General features: G+C 37.0%; 1 protein-coding gene across 2 annotated transcripts in view; it reads right to left on the bottom strand.

Moving 5' to 3' along the window:
* SNTG1 (syntrophin gamma 1) overlaps positions 1 to 26,562 on the bottom strand; it is a gene marked incomplete at both ends in the record, with an annotated part of 204,184 nt that overhangs the window by 8,015 nt on the left and 169,607 nt on the right. Inside the window, 3 exons of one of the 2 annotated variants that reach the window (XM_082858570.1) lie at positions 9,948 to 10,058; positions 20,897 to 20,989; positions 25,497 to 25,649. In XM_082858570.1, coding sequence (XP_082714696.1) covers positions 9,948 to 10,058; positions 20,897 to 20,989; positions 25,497 to 25,649 — 357 coding nt within the window. The remainder of the gene's footprint in view (positions 1 to 9,947; positions 10,059 to 20,896; positions 20,990 to 25,496; positions 25,650 to 26,562) is intronic. The other variant, XM_082858571.1, reaches the window with a different exon arrangement.

The raw sequence follows: 26,562 nt of genomic DNA, 5'->3' as shown, positions 1-26,562 counted from the left end.
AGGTATTTCACTGAATCTATAGATCACCTTGGGTAATGTGGATATTTTAGCAATATTAATTATTCCATTTCATGAACATGGGCTGTCTTTCCATTTATTTGTGTCTTTTAAAATTTCCTTCATCAATGTTTTATAAACTTCATTGTACAAGTCTTTCACCTTTTAAAGTTAATTCCTAAGTAATTTATTCTTTTTTGTTGTTATTGTGCATGGGATCGTTTTCTTAACTTCCCTTTCAGATAGTTCCTTGTTAGTGCATAGCGATGCCACTGACTTTTATATGTCAATTTTGTATCCTATGACTTTGTAAAATTTGTTTATTAGTTATAACAATTTTTATGGTGTCTTTAGGTTTTTTTAATATATATATATGATAATGTCATCTGCAAACAGAAATAATTTTACTTCTTTCTTTCCAATTTGGATGCCTTTTATTTCCTTTTCTTGCCGAATTGCTCTGGCTAGCACTTTCAATACTATGTTGAATAGTAGTGACATGAGTGGGCATCCTTGCCTTGTTCCAGATCTTAGAAGAAACAGTTTCAGTTTTTCCCTATTGATTATGATGTTAGTTGTGGGCTTTTCAAATATAGCCTTATTGTGTTGAGGGATGTTTCTTCTGTACCTATTTTGTTGAGACTTCTTATCATGAAAGGATGTTGAATTTTATCAAATGCTTTTCTGCATTCATTGAAATATTTTTTTTATCTTTTATTCTGTTAATGTGATGTATCACATTGATTGATTTTTATATGTTGAACCATACTTATATCCTGGGCATAAATTCCAGTTGGATATGTTACATAATTCTTTTAATATGCTTTCAAATTTAACTTGCTAATATTTCATCAAGGAGTTTTCTATCAGTGTTCATCAGGGATACTGGCCTGTAGTTTTCTTTTCTAATGCTGTCCTTGTCTGGATTTGGAATCAGGGTGATGCTGGCTTCATAACTTCATTTTAGGAGTGTTTTATATATTTTAGAAGGGTTTAAGAAAGTTTGGTATTAACTCTTATTTGAATGTTTTTTAGAGTTGACCTATGCAGCATTTCGGTCCTGGGCTTTTCTTTTTGGAAAGTTTTGCTTACTATTTGTAATCCTTGTTTGTTATTATTCTGTTCAGACTTTCTATTTCTTCTTGATTCAGTATTTAGTTTTTATGTCTCTAGGAATTTATCAGTTTCTTCCTGGTTATCCAATTTGTTGGTGTATCCTTTTTTATTTCTGTGTTATCCATTGTAATGTCTCCTCTTTCATTTCTGAATTTATTTATTTGAGTATATCTCTTTTTTCTTTATCTAAGAGTTTTTAAATTTTGTTTTTCTTTTAAAAAAACTACAACTCTTAGATTTACTGAAAGTGGGATATTGAAGTCTCCTACTATTGCTGTGTTTCTGTCAATTTTTCCCTTCAGATCTGTCAATATTTTTATATATTAGGTGCTCTGACGTTGGATGTATATATATTTACAATCATTGTAACTTTTTGTTGAATTGACCCTTTTTTTCATTATATAATGCCCTTCTCTATCTTTGGAAAATTTTTGTTTTAAAGTCTATTTTGTCTTATACAAGTATAGTATCTGAGATAAGGTCATATCTTGGACTGTAAGAAAAAGAAAAAAAAAGTGAAATCATACGGAGTATGTTCTCTGACTAACTGTATCAGACTAGTAATCAATTCTATAAATATAACAAAAATCCCCAGATACTTGGAACATAGACATCACACTTCTAAAAAGAAAATCCACCTGTCAAAGAGGAAGCCTTGAGGGAAATTAAAAACACATTGAATTGAATGAAAACAGAAATACAATATATCAAAATTTGTGGAATGCAGTGAATGCAGTTCTAAGAAGGAAATTATAGAATTAAATGTTTATGTTAGAAACAAGGAAGTTTCAAGTTAACAATGTAAAGATCCCACCGTGTGAAATCAGAAACAGAAGGGCAATATAAATCCAAAGCAACCAAAAAGAAGTAAATGAGAAAGATAAGAGCAGAATTCATTAAACTGATCACAGAACTCAGCGGAGAAAATAAATGAGAAAGCAATCCTGGTTCTTTGAATAGTCTCTAGCAAGCCTGACAGAAAAAGAGAGAGAAGGCATCAATTACTAGTATCAGGAATGACTCAGGGGTGTCATAACAGAATCTGCAGACTTCAAGTGACAATAAGGAAATACTATGGAAAAGTCCACACACACAAATTTGACAACTTAGATAAAATTAATGAAGACCTTGGAAAGTAAAAATTACCACAAGTCATCTGATAAGAATAGATAATTTGAATAGCTATTTACTAAGTAAGTTAAATTCTTAATTTTTAAAAATCCCCCAAATGAAATCTCCTGGCCCAGATGGTTCCACTAGAGAGCTCTACTAAACCTTAAGGAAAGAATCAACAATCTGTATATCTTCTTTGGAGAAATGTCTATTTAGGTCTTCTGCCCAGTTTTGGATTGGGTTGTTTGCTTTTTTGATATTGAGCTGCATGAGCTGCTTGTATATTTTGGAGATTAGTCCTTTGTCAGTTGCTTCATTTGCAAATATTTTCTCCCATTCTGAGGGTTGTCTTTTGGTCTTGTTTATGGTTTCCTTTGCTGTGCAAAAGCTTTTAAGTTTCATTAGGTCCCATTTGTTTATTTTTGTTTTTACTTCCATTTCTCTAGGAGGTGGGTCAAAAAGGATCTTGCTGTGATTTATGTCATAGAGTGTTCTGCCTATGTTTTCCTCTAAGAGTTTGATAGTGTCTGGCCTTACATTTAAGTCTTTAATCCATTCTGAGTTAGACATTTCTCCAAAGAAGATATACAGATTGCCAACAAACACATGAAAGAATGCTCAACATCATTAATCATTAGAGAAATGCAAATCAAAACTACAAAGAGATATCTCACACCGGTCAGAATGGCCATCATCAAAAAATCTAGAAACAATAAATGCTGGAGAGGGTGTGGAGAAAAGGGAACCCTCTTGCGCTGTTGGTGGGAATGTAAATTGCTACAGCCACTGTGGAGAACAGTATGGAGGTTCTTTAAGAAACTAAAAATAGAACTACCATACGACCCAGCAATCCCACTACTGGGCATATACCTTGAGAAAACCATAATTCAAAAAGAGTCATGTACCACAATGTTCATTGCAGCTCTATTTACAATAGCCAGGACATGGAAGCAACCTAAGTGTCCATCAACAGAGGAATGGATAAAGAAGATGTGGCACATATATACAATGGAATATTACTCAGCCATAAAAAGAAACGAAATTGAGTTATTTGTAGTGAGGTGGATGGACCTAGAGTCTGTCATACAGAGTGAAGTAAGTCAGAAAGAGAAAAAGAAATACTGTATGCTAACACATATATATGGAATCTAAGAAAAAAAAAAAAGGTCATGAAGAACCTAGGGGCAAGATGGGAATAAAGACACAGACCTACTACAGAATGGACTTGAGGACACAGGGAGGGAGAAGGGTAAGCTGGGAGGAAGTGAGAGAGTGGCATGGACATATATACACTACCAAATGTGAAATAGATAGCTAGTGGGAAGCAGCCGCATAGCACAGGGAGATCAGCTCGGTGCTTTGTGACCACCTAGAGGGGTGGGATAGGGAGGGTGGGAGGGAGACGCAAGAGGGAAGAGATATGAGGATATATGTATATGTATAACTGATTCACTTTGTTATAAAGCAGAAACTAACACATCATTGTAAAGCAATTATACTCCAATAAAGATGTTAAAAAAAGAGAAAGAATCAACAAAACTAGTACACAGTATCTTCCAGAAAGTAAAAGAGGAGGAATATTTTCAACTCATTTTATAAAGACAGTTTGTCCCAATACCAAAACCAGGCAAAGACAGCACCAAACAAAGCAAAATAAAATAAGCAAAAAACAACAACAAAAGAACCTACAGACCAAATCTCTCATAGATGTAAAAGCAAAAATCCTTAAAATTTTGAGAAATAAAATTCAGCAATATATATAAAAATTGCACATCACTAAGTACGGTTTATTCCTGAAATGTAAGACAGGGTCAGTATTTGAAAATCAATGAACATAAACCACTACATTAACAAGCTAAGCAAGAAAGTTGACATTGTCGTATTAATTGATACCCATTCATGGTAAAAACTTTCAGAAAAATGGAGATAGAGGGGACCTAACTCAACCTGAGAAAAAAATTTCTATTAGACTGCTAAATTTAACATCATACTTAATGGTGAAAAGCTAAATGACTTTCCCCTAAAATAAGGAAGAAATGAAGAATGTCTGCACTCATCACTGGTATTCAATATGGTATTTAAATTTGTAGGCAGCAAAATAGGCAAGAAAAAGATCGTAATGTGATACGGATCTGAAAAAAGGAACATATCTCTCCTGATTTGCACATGGCTTAATAATCTGTGTAAATAAATGCAAAGAATTTAAAAAATCGAAAATAGAAACAAAAGACCTAGAACTAAGTGCATATATATATATATATATACACATGTGTGTGTGTGTGTGTATATATATATATATATATATATATATATATATATATATATATATACACACACATATATACAGGATTCAGGATGCAATGTAAATATATAAACATTAATTATATTGCTACATAGTAGCATTAATAGTTGAAAAATAAAATTTCAAAATATCATTTACATTCCCTCAAAAAAAGAAGAAATGATTTACCTAAATGCCAATCTAACAAAACATGCATAGGATCTATATGATGAAAACTACACAATACTGAAGAAATAAATCAAAAGGTCAAAAAATAGAAAAATATTCTGTTTTCATTGCTTTAAGAAATCAACATAGTAAAGACGTCAGTTCTCCTGAAATTGATATATAGATTATGCCATCCCTACCGAAGGGGCAGTGACATTATTCATAGATATAGAGAAGGTAATTGTAAAATGTCTGTGGAAATACAAAGCAACTAGAACAGCTAACGCATTCTGAAAAATAACAGTAAAGTGGACAGAATCATCCATTTCAAGGATTATTATATAGCTACTCTATCCAAGAATGTATAATACTGGCAAAGAGATAGATGCAAGAAGCAGCACCACAGAGGTAGAACCAAGTAATTTTCAACGAAGCTGCTAAAATAATTCAATAGAAGAAGAATGGTCTTTACAACAAATGATGCTGTTGTAACTGGATAACCACAGGCAAAACAGAGGTCAGCTAAGCCCCACAACTTACAGAAGGAAAATGAACTCAGACGTGCCATATATTTAACTGTAAATGGAAAGCTTATAAGACATTTTGAAAATAGCATAGGAGAAAACCTTTGGCACCTGTGACGTGCTGAAGAATTTTTTGTCATTTTTTGACATGACACCAGAATTATAATTTTTAAGACAAAGAGCTGATAAATTGGGTTTGTAAAATTTTTTTAAATTTTTCTGCAAGATACTCTGTTAAAAAGATGAAAGATAAATTACAAAATGAAAGAAAATATTTGCAAACAACACATCTAACAAATCCTCATACACAAAATACATAATAACTCATAAAACTCTAAGTCAAACAAATCACAAAATACAATTCGAAAATAGGCAAAAAACGGGAAAAGACATTTCATCAAAGGGAACATATATAGAGAGAAAATAGTCATGTAAGATGTTATTCATCATTGCTAGCCTTTAGGGAAATGCAAATTAAGACTATGATGAGAACTGCTAAAATAAAAAGTAGTGACCATTTCAAATGCTGGTGAGGATGTAGAGAGACTGGGTTTCTCATACATTGCTGGTGGGAATGTAAAATGTCACCACTACTTTGAAAAGCAGTTTGGCATTTCCCTTAAAACTAAATAAACATTTTCCATATGACTGAGCAACTGCCCTCCTGGGCATTTATCCCAGAGAAATGAAATGTCATGTCTACATAGAAGCGTGTATGCCATTATTCATAGGAGCAATAACTAAACACTGCAGTCAAATGTCCCTCAACAGATAAATGGTTAAACAAAGCGAGGTCCGTATTCCATATTCCACATCATGGAATTCTACTTAGCAATAAAAAGGGACAATCGATCAATATGCCTACATAGGGCATTACGCTCAGTGAAAAAAGTCAATCTCAGAATTTCACACAGTGTACGTTTAATCTATACAATATTCTCAAAATGACAAAATTATAGAAATGAAAAACAGATTAGTGGCTTCTAGGAACTAAGAATGGTGGGAGTGAGGGGTGTGTATAAAGGGCAGCATGAGGGAGATCGTTGTGTATTTGATTGTGGATATGGGCGCACAAATTTACAAATGCTGTAACTGATGTGAAATATACACATATTGTGTCAATGTTAAAATTCCTGCTTTTTATATTATACTATAGTTACATAAGGTTTACCCACTCGGGGAAACTGGATGAAGGGTACAGAGAACATCTTCTAGTTTTATAACTTCCTGTGAGTTGGAAGAGTTCACAAACACTTTTACATCCATATGGCCTTTAGGTTTGGCCTTGGTAACTGTGTTTACTTTTCCCAGAAGACATTTTTCTAACATGTTTTAAAATAAATATTTCTACAGCATTTTATTTATGTTGCAGGAAAGTATAAATAAAACCAAGATTTTAAAAAATGAACGAAAGGAAATAATAGTTAATCAGAATAAACGATTCAGCACACTGCTACACAAAGTAAATTCCAAATACTTCTTCCTATCTTCCAACCTCCATCCATTCAGATTATGACTACCTAATTTTGTTTGCCTAAATGAAAAAGCGACTGGGGAGAGTGACTCAATAATGTACCAGGAAATATTAAATGAAGTGAAACACAGACAGTTATTACTTGCCTGATCCCAGGCAAGCATCAGGTTAAGCCTAAGGATTATATGTTGTAAGACACACTCCTTGTGCTTCAAAGTTCTTGATCTAGTGAAGGAGGCAGGCTAGTGAACAATGACCACACAGAGTGGACACCAATGTTACAACATACATAAATTAAGAGGAATTATATTATAAATATACAGGAGAAGCTCGTGTGCCTGACTTGGAGAGGGGGACACAGGCCAAATTTCCCACATTAAAATTATAAAAATTAATAGAAATGAACAAAACACAGAAACTGTCCAAAGCACGTGAAAAATGACACAAATTTGGGGTATGGTTATAAACTTGAATTTCTTAAATGTGGGAAGGACAAACAGTCTATATATGTTAGGTAATCACCTTTACTAACTTCTCTCCTAATAATAATACTGCTGTTTTTTTTTAATACTTCCTTAGTTGTTATGCTACGTTCTTTAAAGATGAAATCATTCATCAGTGATTTATCGAGTGTCTTCCATATGCCAGGTACCAGGGGTATTTATTCCTTACACTCTCCCTGCAAGGTAGCAGTCATAATTCGGTGATGAATTGCCCCTGGGAATATAGCCAGGAAATGGCAAATATGAGATTTTTTTTTTTTACTCAAGGTTACCTGATCCTAATTTTCTTTCCACTATATCATGTTGCCTACTCTCTCATTAAAAAAAAAAGTGCTGCCCTAAACAGAGAAAACGTTGAATTCTCAAATGACATCAATTTCAACCATAAGCCATGCTTACGACAGATGGTCCCATGAGTCCTGTGATGCGACACACAAAGCTGGCCTTCTCCTTGCTTTCCTCCTGTGACGGTCCTTTTGACTACTGCTCACAAATTGCGGTTATAAGGTTATAGCATAGTTAGCAATTGTACTAGTTTTAATCTAACATAATTTCTATGATATTTGCCGAGGTGATACACACCAGTACGGCTAAACAATTCTATAGAGCTGGCCACTGCTCTGACTGGCGAGGGTCACTTGTTAAACAGTCTCCATATTTAATTTGGTGCTTTCAGTGTTACCCATGGAGGTGTTACTCTCTCATTTTATAGAAGGAGATGGCGACTTTAAAGAAGTTTGGCAACTCGCCAATGGTCAGATTCTCCCACTGGTTTTAAGACTGCTCTTTTCACTATTTAAAAATCACTGCCTTGATATATGTATACATATAGCTGATTCACTTTGTTATACGGCAGAAACTAACACAACATTGTAAAGCAACTATACTCCAATAAAGATGTTAAAAAAAAATCACTGCCTCTAAATTCAAGAAAAACATTCAATAAATATCTTCTGAAACTATTTCTTATTAAATGAATTTATGAAATATTGCTTAAAACATTATAAACAGAAAAAGTAGTATTTAGAAGCTGGCAGACAACTAATGACTAGAAAATTAAGGAAGTATAATTAGGTGCATGTATAATATGCACCACATTAAACTGAAGCCTAAATACTACAGTTAGCAGTCATTTCACTGCATTTATCGTTTTTGCTTCATGTTGTCAACTAAGAATTTGTTAGCACACTGAAAGTATCAGAAGAGAAGGAACTTATCAAATCAAACTTATCAACTAGTGGCTGACACTCCACGTTCGCCAGAAGAGTATAGAACTGGCAACATTAACACCATTCACCCGTATTAGGATGTGTCCTGTGTGTGAAAGATTGGGAAATCCACCAAAAGCTAAAGATACAGACTTTTGGACAATAGTAATGCACCGTTCATAGTAACACTAAGAACCAGTTTAAAGAGCGGTGTAAGTGGCCCAGAGTAACGATCCACCCACGGCAGCCGGAGGGGAAGCAGAGGTGCTGCAGCCCCACAGAAAGGCCTGCGCTTAGGGACGGGCTGTGATGGGGTGTAGACGTGAGAATGAGGAGACAAGCAAATGGACGGAGCGGGTGAAGTTACCAGGCCTCTGTCCACACTGATGCGAGACAAATATAAGGCAAGACCACTTGGAACAGGGAAGCTTTAAAGAAACGCAGGAGGACAGGAGTCAGCAGAAAGGAGCTGCCTGCACAGCCCCCCTTAAACAGCCTGCAGCCGAGGAGGAGTCAGAGGCAAACATAAGGCAGGGGTGGGTATTCGTAGAGAGATTCAGATCAAGAGCTGAGGGGACTAAGGAGAAAAATCCAGACAAAAGCATGAGCAGATGTATAAGGCCAGAAAGGCATCGTCTTGTTAAAGGGAGAATGAGGGCCTCTGGTCTGGACACAGAGCAGGGCCGCAAGAGACGTGGACGGGAGAGTCAGGTGGGCTCGGTCCTTGGAAGGTTCTGAATGGCAGGCCAAGACTCCCCCTGGATTTAATACATACAGGAACGTAACAGAATTACGGTGATTTTAATCCAGAGTTGAAAATTTATGTCTCAGTTTTCATTTCCATAGAATTGATTTTTCACTTTGGTATTCATTATTTATTCTTTCTTCCCCACTGAAATAATATATTTATAACTCATTCTAACCCAAAGACTGTTGCTGTGAATTTCACAGAAGGGTAAAGGAAATCACTCAGATTTTGAATATTTACAAATATACATTCATAAGCACAAAAGTAGTGAATCTTTCTGATGAGTTAAAACAACATAGTTAATAAATTTCAGAATCCTGAAAATTTGCATGGAGCAAAGCAAAAAAATCATTCATTTATTAATTTTATTTAACATAGAATAACATGGGGAAAACATAAATTGATTAAAAAAATATTTTTCTTTGGGGATTTGTGTTCATATCGGAAGAGGGAATCAAAAATGATAAACTAGAGTCAGAATATTTTAAATTATTCTTTAGAATGTGAAACCATCAAGAAGGTGACTGTTTTAGTTCCCGGAATATTATTTTAGTGTGACACAAATACAGTTCGTAGGGAATTAAAACTAAGAAAGGCAACTTGTTGTGTGTAATTTATTTTAAGGTATACGTTTCGGTGAAAACTTGCCATTAAAATCTTTAAGTGAATTTATTCTTTTGGCCATGCAGTATATTCCAAGGTAAAAACAGAGGACGTGTGTTTTCGCACTTTTGGGTTTCCTAAAGTCTCTCCCCTTTCTTTCTTAATGGCATTAAGGTAGCTAGAGGTGATCTTTGTGATGAGTTTCAGTTTACCTTTGCTTCAATCTGTTTAGTGTCTGGATTCTGAAACAAAAATTTGATTTTGCTCTTGCCGTCATCCGAAGAGCCTTTAAGCTGAGAAAACTTGTACCTCCAAAGTACTGCCTAAAGGGAAAAAAAACATAGGCGAGTCAATGCAACTCAGCTATATTTAAACCAAGAAATTGTTCTTTAACCGGTTAAAGGTAATCATATTGATTTAGTCCTATATCCCAGTATTAAAAAGTAAATGAAAATATACTTATCAAAGGCTTAGTATTCAATATATCCTTTAATTTCCTGAAATAACTTTGGTTCCCATGAAGTTGTCATTTTAAACATATATATGAATAAATCAGTTTGCATATCTGGTTTTACATTATCATGAAATAGAAACAAACTCACTTAAAGCCTAAGTCCATGCCAGTGAATCAGCAAAAACACCTACTTTCCATTTCTTTTTTGTCATCCATAGAAGTGATAAGGTGATTTTCAACTGATAATTCTGTAGAACTTTCTCTTGAAGCTCAAACTAATAACCCGTGTCTTTGTCAAGATGAAAGGTCAGCCTGAGTAACCGATCACAACGGAAACTTCCATGGTGCCCTCATGAGACAAGCCAGCACGAACATCTCATGGGACCAGCCCCATCCATCCGCGGGGCCTCGGTCTGGAAGACCATGTGGCTAAAAGCCATCTTCCAATGTGGCAGCAGCAGGTTTGGACAGTATGAAATCTACATGCTATTTTAAAAAGTTTACACTTTTAAAAGTATAATAAAATAGCAACATCGTAAAGTCCTTAAAAATAAGGACGAGGAAATTCTCAGTAACATGTAATAATGAGGCATAATGAAGTTATACAGAATACTGCTCATTTATTTATTCACCAAACATTTATGCTCTTATATATTAAGCATTTGATTATATATTAAGATAAAAAGACACCGTCAGTTTTCTGAAGATATTAGTCTCTGTATAAAGTAGATGTCTTTGCTTTTGTTCTTACTATGAGGCTACACAATCTATACAGAAGCAACATCCAGTCATTACAAATCCTCTTAAATGTTCGCCTTAAGCATCTTTTAACAATAAAATTATCTGGGGCAATTAACTTTCTGGAAGAAAAATAGAAGAGTTATATCCTTCATCTCACAACTTCCTCTAAATAAAATCCTTTATGTTTTAAAAAGTGAAATAATTTAAACAATCCAGAACTACACGGTAGTAGGTAAGTGAGTATTTAGTAACTTTTGTAAAGAGGGAGTTCTAGATTTAGTTCTAGATTTAATAAGAAATTATATATAAGAGGGAGTTCTAGATTTAGTTCTAGATTTAGTTCTAGATTTAATAAGAAATTATACATTCATATGTACAATTAGGGTTAGGGTGAAAGAAAAACAACAGCAAACAGTGGCAATATAGCAGGAAATACGGTAAAGTATCAGGAAAATCCTAACAACCTAATAAATAAAAAGACAGTACTACAGAGAAAAGTCATTGAAGAAAATGGAAAAACCATTACTATTTCTAATAAATACGAGAGCATGTTCAATCTCACTAGAAAAAAAGAAGAGTGTGATAATATTACAATGACTTCGCTTTTTCCAAACGTTACATTAGCAAAGATCACTGAAAATTAAAATAACTAAAGCTAGCAAGTTTACCTTGAAATATTTGTATAAAATTCCTGGCAACTTTGTGAAATTCTTTAGGGCAATAATTATAATATATATTAAAGCCTTAAAAATGTGGATGTTATGTGATCCAGACATTCCCTTTTAAAAAATTAACTGTAAGGAAATACAATATATGAAAAATAAAGGAAAGTGTTAAACATCTTATTATTAATAAATATAAAAAAATGAAAACTCTGAACAATTTGCATTAAAATAATGCTCATAAGAGTCATGTATTTACATGGAAAATGCAATAATATGACTTTAAGGGGGACATAAGAACAGGAAAGCAGATAAGTGTGTTAAAACAAAGGAGCTTGTAGAAGGCTGCAGGGGAACGTCTGCCAGAAACATTATCATACACGGCTCAGGTCCTGACATTAACCTACCATGTGGTTTTGCACAAGAAGCTATGTCTAGCTTGGCTTAACTGTAAAAGTAAAGGGTGCAAATTCTCAAATTATAATTATAACTTGAAATAATATTTCATATGTAGTCATAAAAGTAAACCAGGAATTTGCTATTTCAACTAGCTGACCTTTCCAAAGGCCAGACTTTAACAGCTGTTAAAGCTCATTATTTTAAAGAGTAACAACATTAAGAATGCGGATGAGGCAGATACGGGAGGGAAGCCTGGAGACTTTTCGGAATATGGAGCATGGATCCTCGGCTGTGAGTAGATCGCGCCAAAAATGAATAAAGTAGTTAATGAATCTAATGATGGGCTGGAAGATTGGTCAGTTAAGAGGTAACTCAGTAAACTAGTAAGACTTAGAACCTTCTAGGTAAACTGTGTGACTTAACATGCCATGAAATCATTAAGACCAATTTGGAGGAATCTGAATCTGAAAATATAATCAGTAAAAGTTACACAGGTATAAAAATTGGCTTAATTCAAGAACCTTTGGAAATCCTAGTCTTTATACCTGTATTTTGTTTTTAAGATTCTGATAAACATTATGGCAACTATGTTAAGAATGTCAACGCTGAAAAAGATAAGTGGACACCACTGTTCTTAGACCATTCTGTTTCTGTTGCCATAACGTTGTTGTAATATATTTAGATAAGCACATTTAAAATATCCTTTAAGCATAAATTTTTATGTAGATCAGATGACTCCCTTCTAAATCAAATTTAGGACTTCAAGTTTTCTTGTTCATGTATCAAAATGAAGCTATTGATATTGATTTGTCTCTATTAGCAGAAGAACTTCACGATTAAATGATGTCATTTGTCTATCAATCTTTCAATTAGAAAATCAGTTAACTTTAACTTCTTTTCCATTCAATTTTTGGAATCAAAGTAAAACTTCAGAAATTTCATTATGTCAAAATTGAAATATCTATTACTCTGAATGCTACCATAAATTCAGTTAAAAACTTCAGCATTGGATATGTTATTTGTTATTGCAACAATAATGTGAATTTGTACTGTTGGTAGAGCACAGTGCTATGGTAATATCAGTATTTTCCTAAATTAAGAAACGTATGCAGCTAAAGTGTACTTGCATTGATTTGGGTGAATATGTCAGAAAACATACACTAACGTGAGAACTTATAAAGTGCTATGAAATTTCCAACAGAAGGGATATTTGATATGACTATGCAAACAGTCCGTAATATCTCCTGAACTTTGCAAGCCCAGGGGTCTCTGCCCTCTCTACATAACTTTAACCAAGGGGCCTTGGTTTTGGATTGGAAAATTCCTGCAACCAGTGGTAATCTTAGTTTGTTGAACTTGATGGAGAGCAAGTCCAAAAGGAGGGAAAGAAAGAAAACAAACAAATAAAAAAACTGATAGCAAATGTACGAAAACATTTCTGAGTATTTCTGAAATCTAGAATTCTACCCAAAGTCTTCAGAATAAATGGTCACAGGCCACATTCCCATTTCCTCAGAAAAAGAAACTCATTTAACTTTGTTCAGCTAGCTTTTCCCATGGAATAGATTTCAAGAAATTATAAAAAAATTTTCCCTATAAAATAAACTATTTAATGGATTTTAGTAATAATGGAGCCACAATACCTTACTAATGGTATTTATTAAAACTTTTTTTTGTTTATTTTTAACAGTCAGAAACAGTGTTCAACTCAACATCCTGCCTGAATGACTATATGAAATGATAAATTTAAAATGTACCTGGCATTTTGAAGATGTCTTTAAATATTTTTAAGTGACTAAAACATGCAAAGCAAAGATGCCGTACGTGTGGAGAACACAATAAGTCCCAGCATTTTCAATAGTTGTAAAAAAGTCACTGAAGATGGCTAAGAAACATGGTGGATAATAGGAAAATATACAGTAAAAGGTTATCACCCAAAGCGCTCTCACAATTAAAGACTACAAAAGAAAATTCTGCAAAAGGATCATTTGCCTCTGAACTACTCTTCACAATACATATGCTTTCTTTAAATTACTGCAGGCTCTAACAATTTTGGAAAAAATAAAAGAAAATAATGCAGGCAAACAGATAATGCTGACACCTTTGGATTCAATGCCAACTGGGTTTTATAATTTAAGGTCATCCTTAAACCAGTGAGAAATCTTTATAAACTATGCTTACACACAGTGATTAATCCGCTTATGATTGAAGATGAAATGCTCAAATGTTATCAAGCAGAATGTTCATGTGAAAATCATGAGGCACATAGCATGGAATCCATCCCTCATTCCTGACCTTGAGTCATTGATGGGCGACCACATGGACTGCACTCAGGGCCTGTGAAGCGTTCCATGTGTCCACTGCTGTCCTTCAGTGGAATGGCATCTTTCTTACAGTGAGTGTAACGCTGGTCTAGACCCTTTCACATCCTCCCACTAATCCCTGCAATAGCTAGGGTACTGCCATTTTCCAGAGGATGCAATTAGGGAAACATCACGTACATTCATAGTATTTCACAACTGTTAAGCGGGAATCAAACCCAAGTCGGCCATGCTCCATGGTTCCTACTTTTCTTTTAGCCCAACCTGCTTCTTTGGTTTTCTACAATTATTTGCCTAACCAAACATCAAAGACCCATTGATTGAGCATGATTATAATTGAACTTCCATTGCAAATAGCCTGAAAGATCCTTAGAATAGAGGACAGACTCAGAGCCCCATTTGGTACAAGACACGAAACTCAGGAAAGTAATTTGCTGGTCTTCTCGAGCATAGTCTGTTCTGAGTCATCATTGCTTCTTCTTTACAATGCTGTTGCTATTATAAGCTTCTTTCACTCTCTCTCTCCAAGTAAAAAGTGCCCCATAAGCTATCCATCTGTTTAAGATTCATGGTTAGAATTGGATTAAAGTTTAGAAATGCCAGTGATCTACAGCACTTCAGTGGGAAGGGAAAAGGAATAGCTCCCCTCCCTCCATATTCTCGACATCTGCCACAGAGACCTTCCGAGCCGGCTGTAATCCCCCAGAGACGGGTGGCACAGTGGGCTGCAACTGAGGGACTCAGGCCAGCAAATGAATCAAGCGTTTGTATGATATCAAGTGTTGCTTAGTTGCAGACTATTCAAAAATATAATTCATCAATTGTATGCCTATAAATGGAAAGTGAAGCTGAGCAAATGAGATGAAAACCTTACATGCCGAACAGAAATAGGCAAACCAATCTCTAGGGCTTCCCTGGTGGCGCAGTGGTTAAGAATCCGCCTGCCAATGCAGGGGACATGGGTTTGAGCCCTGGTCCGGGAAGATTCCACGTGCCGCGGAGCAACTAAGCCCGTGCGCTACAACTACTGAGCCTGCGCTCTAGAGCCCGCGAGCCACAACAACTGAGCCCGTGTGCCTAGAGCCCGTGCTCCGCAACAAGAGAAGCCACCGCAATGAGAAGCCCGCGCACCGCAACGAAGAGTAGCCCCCGCTCGCCGCAACTAGGGAAAGCCCGCGCGCAGCCACGAAGACCCAACACAGCCAAAAATAAAATAAAATAAAACACGAAAAACTCTAGAGTAGAATAATAATAAACCCAAAAAACCTCTAATACATTTATCCATCTCTTTATCGGTTCACTGTGGGCAGAGCCTAATTTCTCTCGCCTCACAGAAAAATTCCTCTTCCAAAAAATGAAATAACGTCTACATATGAAGGTAATTTAAGCTCTGTATCATCTATCTTCTGAGGAATCTAAGGCTACTTTGCAACATAGGGGGCAAACATACCAGAAAGCACAATCTATATGGATTACAACTTATTACACAGAACACGTTAAAAATTACAACACAATTGCTTTGGAGGCAGAATCTTTTTTTATCTCCCTGTAACACCAATCACCTGGTATTTGACAGTTAACTAATGTTTGCCCAGCAATAACCACAAACATGCTCTTTCTTTTTCTGCTGCAGAGTGTCTTCATGGGTCTCTTGGTTAACCTGAAAATCAAATCTTCCCTCAAAGCCCTCTTTCTGCCTTGCCTCCCCCTTCGACTTTGCAAGCAGCCCAGGTACACACTCCCTCTGCTGCCTTCCACCCTCCCCTCCCCACTGAAATGAATTAACAACACATGTTAGAATGCCAGTGTCCCGTAAGCGCGTCCTCTTCCTTCCTTTTTTTCTGTGGGTGGGTTAGGAGTCATATTTAGTAGAAAACCATGACAAACCTTTTCTTTAAGAATATTTTTCTTTACACATCTTTATCCTTCTCATTTGTTCTTCATTCATGTCAAATGTATCCTAATTGATTATGTTTTTGAACTTTATAAATTACATTTTTACTAAAACTAGTACATCAACTGTACAGTAATTTTGTAAATCTTATAAATGTGAATGGAAATGATGAATAAAGGGAGAAAAATAGCAATATGAAAAGAAAACAGAATTAGATGAAAGCTCACGGCTCTCGCGTGTTTCCTTGGCAACATCATACTCATCAGCACATGCCTCACTAATCCTTAAACTGATTCTGTGCCCTTGACGGTGCTCGAGTCTGGATCAGGGCAACGTCTCCAGCAATCTCAGCTGTGACGCGTGATGACCAGTGCTGTGCCAGGGGGTGTCTAGGCCTCCCCTGAGTCTGCGAGGGAAGGCTTTCTGGAGGCAGATCTGCTCTCAAGGTGAATGCAAGCTGTGCAAGTGTCATGTGGAAAAGCATGGGGTACGGCTGGATCCTCAAAAGCTGGGAGACACAGGAGATGATGCCAAATGCAGACAGAGACCAGAACCCTGAGGGGCTTCTATCCTGTGTTGACAGATGTCACAAAGGCAGTAGGAAGCCACTAAAGTAATGTAACAGGGGAGACTGATGACATGGCCAAATTTACATTTTAGAAGCATCATTAATCTGGCAGTGGCTGGGAACAGGGGCAGAAGGGCAGGTATCTATGTCTTCGTAACGCTTTGGCTTCTCCCAGACTTCCTGAAAGCCCCCAGTTCCAGATGTGTCTCTTTCACTAGACTGTGGACATCTTGAGGGAAGGGAGTGTACCCTTTTCTGTGCTCCTCGTGTCTGCACATAGACGATACATAGGAGTGTGTGCAATAAATATTTACATCGAGAAGCAGGTTTGGCCGATGCTGCCGTAACCAGATGAGAAGGGGTTGCCCTACTTCGGTTAGAGTGAACCTTCCAGATTTACTCAAGGGCAGCTGTTGAGGAAGAGGCCCGGGTATAGAACACAATTCAGATTCCTTCTGATAATGGAGAGAGGAACGCAGAGAAGTCAGAATCAGGAAGACGACCAGCTCCGTGTGCTGAGACGTGTTCAGGACGCAGCCTGAGGGATCCTGGCGTATGTCTGAGCTCCAGTTAACAGAACCAAAACTTACCACCCTCAGGCCAGGGGCCTAAAGACTGGATGAAACTTCCTGATCAAACATATTTCATCCTGATCAAACGTATTTCATTTAAATTTATTCCCCCCAAATGGACTCTACACTATCCCTATATGATATGTCTATATGTATAAATATTTTCATCAAATATATGGAACATTCACAGAGGGGTATACAGATGTTCACTTTGACAATTTATTTGGAATCTCTCAAACAGGAAAGAAAAAGAAAACAGAAGAAAAGTGTTTCTAAAATGCAGACCTTGTGTGTTATTTTGTAATAGCTTAAACCCATCGACCTGGTGGGTTGGTTGTACAGAGTACTTCTTGTAATCATATCTATGTAAAGATATAGAATAACCAAAATACATGTGGAAAAAGAGGTACTAACATGTCTCCACACGCTGCTGGGTGTGGTGTGCTCTTTGTTGTTCGTAACATACTAATTTGATTTTGAGAAACTTTACATGCTGTCTGTGTAATGAAGACGGGCAGAAAATTTGGGTTTTTCTCGTATAAATTTCTTAGATCCTTAGGGTTTTGTTTTTGTTTTGTTGTTGCTTCTTTCTGGCAACGTGATAAAATTCAGCCACACTGATAACTCATAGTATCGATTCTCTATAGAAATCAGCTCTTTTCTGGCGATTTCTTTTTAACATATGCACACATCTTTGCCAGCTCAGTGGAGAGTCACAGCTCTAGAGAGAAAAGGAGATGAGTTTACTGGGATAGCTACATCTCAGTCAATATACCTGTACAGCATAATAAGCCAGCACTGCTTTATTCTCCTCCAGGTTGTCTGAAGGCTGCTCCACTAGAGATCAAGCAGTTTATGAAATAACTGCTAAATTAACACATAAATTCCTGCACATTTCATTTTTGAGGCAGTGCCAATGCTTCACTTTGACTATTTGATTTCTAACATTTAATTATGAACTTTATTACTGTGAGTCAATCATTTTCCTTTTCCCCCTAAGTATAAGAAAAAACTCCCCAATTCAAAGAAATCTATTTTTCTAGAAATTGACTCACATGTAAAAGGCATCACTTGAAAACTATTATGTTCATTAAATTAGCAACATATAACAAATTACCTTGGGATGCATGGTCTTTCTGTGTCAAATCATCCTGATTTGGTTAAAAAGCGGTCGAAGAGGAGAGTCTGAGTCACTCAAGGTGGGTGAGGGCCCCTGTGTGTCCAGGGCCTGAGTGGTCTGCAGAGGACGGGTCCCATGTCGGGGGTCCCAGTGGAGCCTAAATTCTGTTCACCCAGTGAACGTGGAATAATTTTCTATCTCGGTTACCTGCTGACACCTGCCTGCCAGAAATTTGTTTGTGTTCCAGACCAAGAAGTGTCCCGGGGGAGTGGCCGTCCTGAGGCTGCACGGTGCGGAGACCAGCTGCCAGAAATGCACCCGGGCATTGAAGGCCGTGACATACGTTGTCTGTTTATAATATCTGGGTCTTGTGCTAGAGCACACGCCACTGGAATGGGTTTTCCAAGAAACTTAGAAAAGTCACTAAACTACTGTGAAACACACAGTATTAGAAAAGTGGGCCCGGTCCTTAAACAGAGTAGCTACCCGATGACGCCTCTGTGGCTACTTTCAGGAGAATAATTCCCCAGAGCTGCCCGGGTCAGAGGCTCCACCATTCTCTCCAAGCCCTGCTAAGGGCACCTCGTCCTCCTTGTTACTCAGGTCCCTACAGCTCTGCAAGCTCCCAGGTCTAAGCCACACGCCAATAACCTCCCCGCCCCCCCTCCACTCTTCTCCCCTCCGAAGCATCCTCCCCAAGGCGCCAAGGCCATCACAGACGGCATCATGCTTCTGCCATCAGGTCCTGGCGGCTTTGGTGGCCCTCGGCACTGTGGCGTGTCAGCCCTGGGTTCATCACCCCAGATCTGTGCTCTGCCACCGTGGGCCGGGCGCTCTGCCCTCTGACTTGGTGTGGCCTCAGCCATGTGACCTGCTGTGACCAGTGGGAGCCTGTAGGTGTCCTAGCAGCAGGGGCACATGAAGAAGGACTGCAGGTAAGGCTTACTCTGTCCTGCCTGTGTCACCGGCAAGAAAAGGACGTTCTGGGCTGGCCTCCTGGCTCCACAGGAATCAGGGGTAAGGGGAGCAGAGCCAGGTGGGGGATGGTTGAGGGAACCAGCCATGGGAGGAGTAAGCACTTACTGCTCTAAGGCAGGGAGGCGCTGTCACTGTGCCACCCAGCAGCGCGGGGGCCGCATCGGCCACGAAGGCCAAGGCCCCTGCTATCCGGTGCTGCCTGCTTCACTCTGAACGTGGCCCCGCGGGTCCTGCCAGCGCTGTCACCCCCTGCCTGGTCAGCGGACCGTGACTGCGGATTCCGAGGAGAAGGCAGCTTCCTCTGAGTACCGCCCGGCGCTCTTCCCCTCGTTACACGCTTCCACCCCGAACAACTCCCTTTGCTAAGAACCAGCAAACCTCAGATGAGCCCTTTTGTGTCCATCCCCTCTACCAGGCGCCGTGAGAACAGGGACCTCTACGAAGCAGAGACCCAGGAGGACTGGAGGGAAAGACACGTGTGCTGAGAGCTACTTTTGTAGGAGATGCGTCAAGGAAATGTTCATTCTTAAATTCTCGAATTTTCCTTCTGGATTTTTAACAACTACCTTTGATAGGAAAGAGTTGAAATATTATTGAATAAAAAAATCAAAAAGGAAGGTCTAATTCTATTTTTAGAAGTTTAACCCATGGAATTTGTATTATGATTATGTTGTAACTATATAAATGCATTTTAGAAAAAGTCAAATTAAACATATTGTGAACTGTGTGTGTACATGAAGGTCATATGTCCTTGGCAAAAACAGTAGATCGGAGATCCTCAAAATTCGTGTCCTTCAACTTATCCAAGCCACAGAAGAGACTCTCAAAAACGAAAAGTGTGAATATACGCCATATTAATTTCCTTTCAAATTTTACCTTGAAACACTGTAAAAATTAACGTCCACTTAAAGATGTGAATGGATTATGAAGATTAAGGTGCCCAATCAGACAGTACAGTCAATGTTCACAAGGTGACCCTCCCTGGCTTGGGGCCTCCAAGCCCTGAAATTCCCCCATCCTATAATTCTAACATATTACCTACACAACTAAAAAATACACTTCCTCATTTTGATATTGGAGATGTTGACACAGAAAAATAATAAAGGAACACTTCTAAAAAGTTGTTTTGAGAGAAGAAAATTTCCCTTCATTATGAGGCCATACTTTTAGTAAGAGAGAATATATATATATATATAATATATAGACATATATGTCTATATCGTACATATATATACACTTTTTATAATGTTTTCTGGCAACACATTTGTTTTATGAAAATTCAATCTCTTGTTTTTCTATAAACATATTAAGGCATAATTTATCTCCTGTTAATAAAAACCTTAAATCCAACACCTGATAACCAGTCAGAGTGCTGACAGGAGCTGGAAGCAATTCCAGTCGTCCTTCATTAGGACCCAGGCCGCACACCCTCGAGCTGACCACACACAGTACCTTGGTCGCAGCGTCAAAGCAGATGAAGCCCATGCTGAAGTCGATCGTGAGCCCCATCAGGTGACTTTCCAGCACACACGCATAGGTCTTGCACTGGGCAGAACAAAACACTGTTACTTTCATGTGACTGACCCAATGTCAGGGTTAATAGTCCACATATATCAGACTGTGTCACAACCGCTGTGATAAGTTCCTCATACAACAGCTAACTTTATTTCAGCAATAACTGTATAAGGAACCTGGTGTTGTCAACATCCTAACGTCAACAAAACACAGGCTGAGTGGTTGTTGACCTGCCCGGGGGATACAGGGCTGAGTTTCCAATCCTGCCCTGGTGACCTTGTCTTTACCTTGTGTCACACTGATGCCCTTCCTTATCCTGGCAATAAAACTGTATACACATTTTTAGGTGTAGGCAAGATTATGTTAAGTTGTCATATTCTGTAGCTAAATATCACTGCATTTTTATTAAGCTAAAAGTGAATTATTAAAGATTAAGGTATGACTTAAATTCTTGGCATATCAATTTCATTGATATTCTTAAAAAGAGAGCTCTCAGGCACACAAACAGATTTAATAATCAGAGCAAGAAATAGAAGAAACGTCTTGACCTTAAGAGTCTCTACATGTTCATCAGTGTGGTGCAAGTTATGTCCTAAAGACATTTACCCTTCCTATTATTTGTGTAAGCCTATTGATTCTTCGAAATCAATAATTAATGATCGCTCACACTGAGATCAGATTAAATTACACTTTTACTTATATAAATAGTTTGGGAAAACTAGTAAAATATAGATGCTGGAATACAAGAATAACAGATGAGAAATACACACTTGGGGCTTATATGAAACAATGCATTTTTCTGTCCATAGGCCAGTTTTATTTGCACTTAATTGCAAACTGGAGTGGGATATTCAAATCAAGAAAAACACCTTTTTTTTAAAGACTCTTTTGATGTGGACCATTTTTAAAGTCTTTATTGAATTTGTTACAATATTGCTTCTGTTTTATGTTCTGTTGTTTTGGCCAAGAGGCATGTGGGATCTTAGCTCCCCAACAAGAGATCGAACCCACACCCCCTGCATTGGACGGTGAAGTCTTGACCACTGGACCGCCAGGGAAGTCCCAAGGAAAACATTTGTAATTCACAAAGGGGAGAGAGAGGGAGGGAGAGGGAGAAAGAGAGAAACCTATCTCAAGCAAATGTTCGATACCAATCCTTACGCCGTATTTGTGTTTACAATACTGTGTATAAATGTACATTAAGTGAATCTCATTCTGACTAACGATGGCTAAATGCATCACGTTGACTCCACCAAAAAGCTATATTCATGTGTTTAAGCCCAATCTGCATTGGAAAGTTATAACCAGGCCAGATTATTCATTTGGAGTTAAGTTTTTCAAAAAAGCAGATTAGAAAGCAAACTTACTGGGCCTTGTAAGTTTATTTGTGGGTGTAATTTTATTTAACACATGAACCCCTTACCTTCCACGCTTGTACCCTTGTACCCACCCATTACCACTTTATTAAAACTACTATCAACTTAAGGAAATCCAAGGCCATCTCATTTTCTCCAATTTAGACATAACTGCTTGCTACTGTCAAGTGACATTACTTAAAAAATACATGTCAGGTGGAAACACCTTCAGTATGGAACACTACAATTTATCTCATTAAGAACAGAATTATGAATTAAATTACATTGTTTCAATAATCATTAAATCGAAACAGATATGATATAACTTGAGATCCACTGAAGTTTTATTCTATGATTTATAGTCTTAATAAACATATGTAATGAGTATATTTGTATGTTTTAACATTGAAATGTTTATTGTTTAATTTCTATATTTATTTTATAATAAAATTGAATTACAGTTAGAAAAAATTATCCTTTTTAGGGAATTTCAAGCTAGAAACACTTTGAAAGATTTTTGCACAATTATATATAATTATTATATATTATTTTGCACAATTTTATATATTATTACACAATATTTGAAGATACATCACACGTAAAATGATTTTTTACATGCCCTTTTGGATGACAGCTAACTGTCTATAGCTGGATAAAGCACAATGAAAGAGTCTGAAATAATAACATTAAAAGAAATCAAGTTTTGAATGGGACACACTTCTTCACAGAAAGTCTTATTTTAAAAGGGTTGTATTAATTCATATTCAATTAGTGTAAAAAACAATTATATGTCCCTTACCAGTATTATTCACTTACTCTGGGAAAATTGTTCAGAAATTGGACAAATAAAGGTACTAAAAATACAGTAAATTAATTAGGCTTAACTCTGGTACTTTGAATACTAGGCGAATGTAAGATGTAATTCATGCAAATTGTCATATTTCTGTTTCAATGTTCATTACATTTTCTACTGTCACCCTGGGAAGTATGGCTAGATTTTAAGGTGTAAATTGAAATGACAATGTAGGATGTTTAGAAATACCTGCTTTCCGTGAATTATCCTTTAAATAAATATATATTTATATCAATATTAAGTACATTAGAGATCAGAAAATATTTAAATAGATAAAGGAATAGATTAGAAGCTAGAAAATGTTAGGGTGCAGTCCTGTTAATGAAAACTAATTTCAAAATAAAAATAGATTAATTTATTAATTTTTATTGTATTAGTTTATTAATTTCCTACTTTTATGCCTGTTTCACAACAGGAGTATGTCCTCTATTTTTTTTACCAACTTTAGTGGAAGTGGAAATATTAGGAACACAGAAGTAAACCACAAACTTCTTCACGTAAATATATTCACATCTTTGAATTTTGAAAATAACAGAACCACAGTGTTCAGTCGTTGATTACTGATTTCTGGTAGAGTAAACAAGGGGAAATTATAAAATCTATAAAACAACCAAAAGCTAAAAAGACATTAAATATTTTTCTTTTCACTTACCATATGCATCTCAAATTTGTATTGTGAATACGTAAGGTGCTAGTACAAAGAAATGCATTGCTCAGGACATCAGTTTAGAGAATGTGAGGTCCAGATTTTTAAAAATAGTAAAATACAGTGAAACAATATAATTTTATCTCTATCTCACTTCTAAACATCAGGAGACTTAAAATGAAATTTTAAATTGAAACCAGCAGGTAGAAATCACCATGTATTTGTTTCCGAGTGAAGTGTGATATTCTAGGGAAATGATAATTAGGAAAACCCAAAACTATCAAAATAAATAACAAAAATGTCAACTCCTGTACAACTTTATACAATGCTTTAAAATGGTCTTAAGTGTTGATACTTGGAATAAAATAATAGTTAAGGTATTTTTCATCTTTCTACTTTGATATTAAAATATCTATTTACTGAATTGAGGTTCTATACAGCTAAATTATTGAAACAACATTTCTCAGTTACTTTAACATTTTTAGGTAATGCAGATCAGCAGAATATGAGAAAATGTCAATTAAGCAATGAAAAAAGTGAAAACAAGCCTTCTCCTGTTCCCTTCCCCTGATTGTTATGTCATACTGATGTGACCTGATGGGTTGAATATAGAGATTTGTAGTCAGAAGAAAGAAATTAATACATGTCACATATCAGTTCAACATAATTGAACAACTATGCATCCAAGTCCCCTGTTGCAGGCAGGAATCCCGGGATAATAATGCTGTACTGTCATCATCATACATTTGTTTTCAAAATTGTGTCCGTGTGTCTATTTAGGTCCCGGCTCTATGACTCAAGTGCATCACAACTGTTCAGTTTTGCCCTTGGTCTCTGTTAAGGGTCAGTTAGGGGTCAGCTGCAGAGCCTGTTCCCGTCCACGGTCCTGTGAATTGTACAGGCTACAGGTTTATGACATTTGGTCTAGATATAACTTCACAGTTAAGAGATAAAGTTTAGCAAACTTCTGCCGATTACTCATGATGTACAAAATGCACTACACTTCAGTCGGTAGAGGAATAAAATAATCCCTGGAAACCCACAACTCAGTGCGGGGATGACCAGCACTCATCACTCCAACACAAGCGCAGCGTGGGGAGACCTAAGGAAACGGATTAAGAGACTGTTCGGCAGGGGCGAGTTTGAACAGGACTCACGTGGAAGGGGCAATGGGGGCAAAGGGCAGGGCTGACTGGGGATTAGCAAAATTGTCCTGGATGATGGGACCTCTGAGAAAAGCTTCAAGTTCCCTGTCGTTTTGAAGGGTAGAGATGAAGAGAAGGCTTTCTAGCAAGAAAGAGCCTTGTGAGTGAATGAAGTCATTCAGGCTGGAAATTAGGTGGCTGTGATTGGAGACCAGGAAATGGCTTTGTAAACGATTGATTAAAATAAGAGCATTTTCTACTTTAGATTTAAGGTAGAGCAGATTCTAATTAAAGTTAGAAATATGTTTTTGATGAGTGGTAGGAAATAGCCTAGAAAGATCAAATTGTAGGAAAATTAAAACGTTTTTCAGAGCCGTGTTGCACTTCATTTAATAACAATGGCTAATTATTGAACATTTGAGAAGGTCAGGACTCACAGAACTGCATTTTTATGCTCCTTTGAATTTATATTAGAATTCTAGGGGAGTGGTCATGCATCTTTGGGGGTCACAGGTCCTGCAATTCCACAGACTCTCACCTGTATCCGTTCCACTTCCAGAAAGGTTGCCGTTTGGAAGGCTCTTTCCCACTGGGCGAGGTCAGAGTCTAATTCCACGGAGAAGTAGAGGTCCTCCCCAGACTCCGACTGCACGGTGAAGCAGTGTTTCCGCCGGTCCAGCAGGTCGCTGTCCTGATGAAAATCTGGAGTTACACAGGCTGGCACACATCAGTTCTACTCTGACAGGGCCACACCTGGATCAGTGCTGACCAGTGGGTGGCAGGGATGCTGCAGTGACAAAGATTACACTCTATGACAGCACTAATTCTTCATTCAAATGGTCACAGCAGACAATTTCCAGGCCTCAAAGTCTATAACGGAAACACTTCTTCTTTGAATTGACACTGAGGCATGTCCATAAGATAGAAATTAGGATTTCTGGCTTCATCTCTTACTAGCAAGGTAACTACCAAAGCATTGAATGCTTGAGATTCAATTCCTTACTGTACAGATGGATAACACACAATTTCTCTCTTTCCTTACAGAGCTGTGAAGATGATGAAATTAAGCAATACTTATTAATGTATTTGCAAATTTAAAGAGCTTCATAAGCATGGTCTCTTATATTGAGTTGATTTCTATAACACTTAAACTATCATAGGAATATTCTTCTACATGAGATATGAAAAAACTGTGTCTAACATGTTTCAGAAATTTTATTGCTTTTAAAAAATACACATTTACCTTACTTATGTAACTGTATTTCATTAAGTCAAAAAGACTCTGACGTGGCCATTTCTTGGTCTTACTAGAAGTTTTCAACTAATGTGTTCACACATCTGTATGTGTAGCAACTTCAGAGATGTTAAAAGGTAAAAAGAATGCAGCTAGGAATTGAGGAAACATTGTAAAAGAGAAATTTGGGGCAATGACTCAGAATACTATAAACCTGATTCCATACGTCACAGAATGAAAAGGATATTCATGTCTTATTCAGCCAATATGACCAATGTGGAAAAATAGCTTGCATTTTAAATTATATTAACTCAATAATTACATAACTTTGACTTTTTTGTGCTATATAGAAATACAGGAAAAGTAGGTG

The sequence above is a fragment of the Leucopleurus acutus genome (genome assembly GCF_964270905.1).
Source record: "Leucopleurus acutus genome assembly, chromosome: 17".
NCBI lineage: Eukaryota > Metazoa > Chordata > Mammalia > Artiodactyla > Delphinidae > Leucopleurus > Leucopleurus acutus.
The sequence above is the reverse complement of the archived record's forward strand: the minus strand, read 5'-3'. Positions and strand labels throughout refer to the sequence as shown.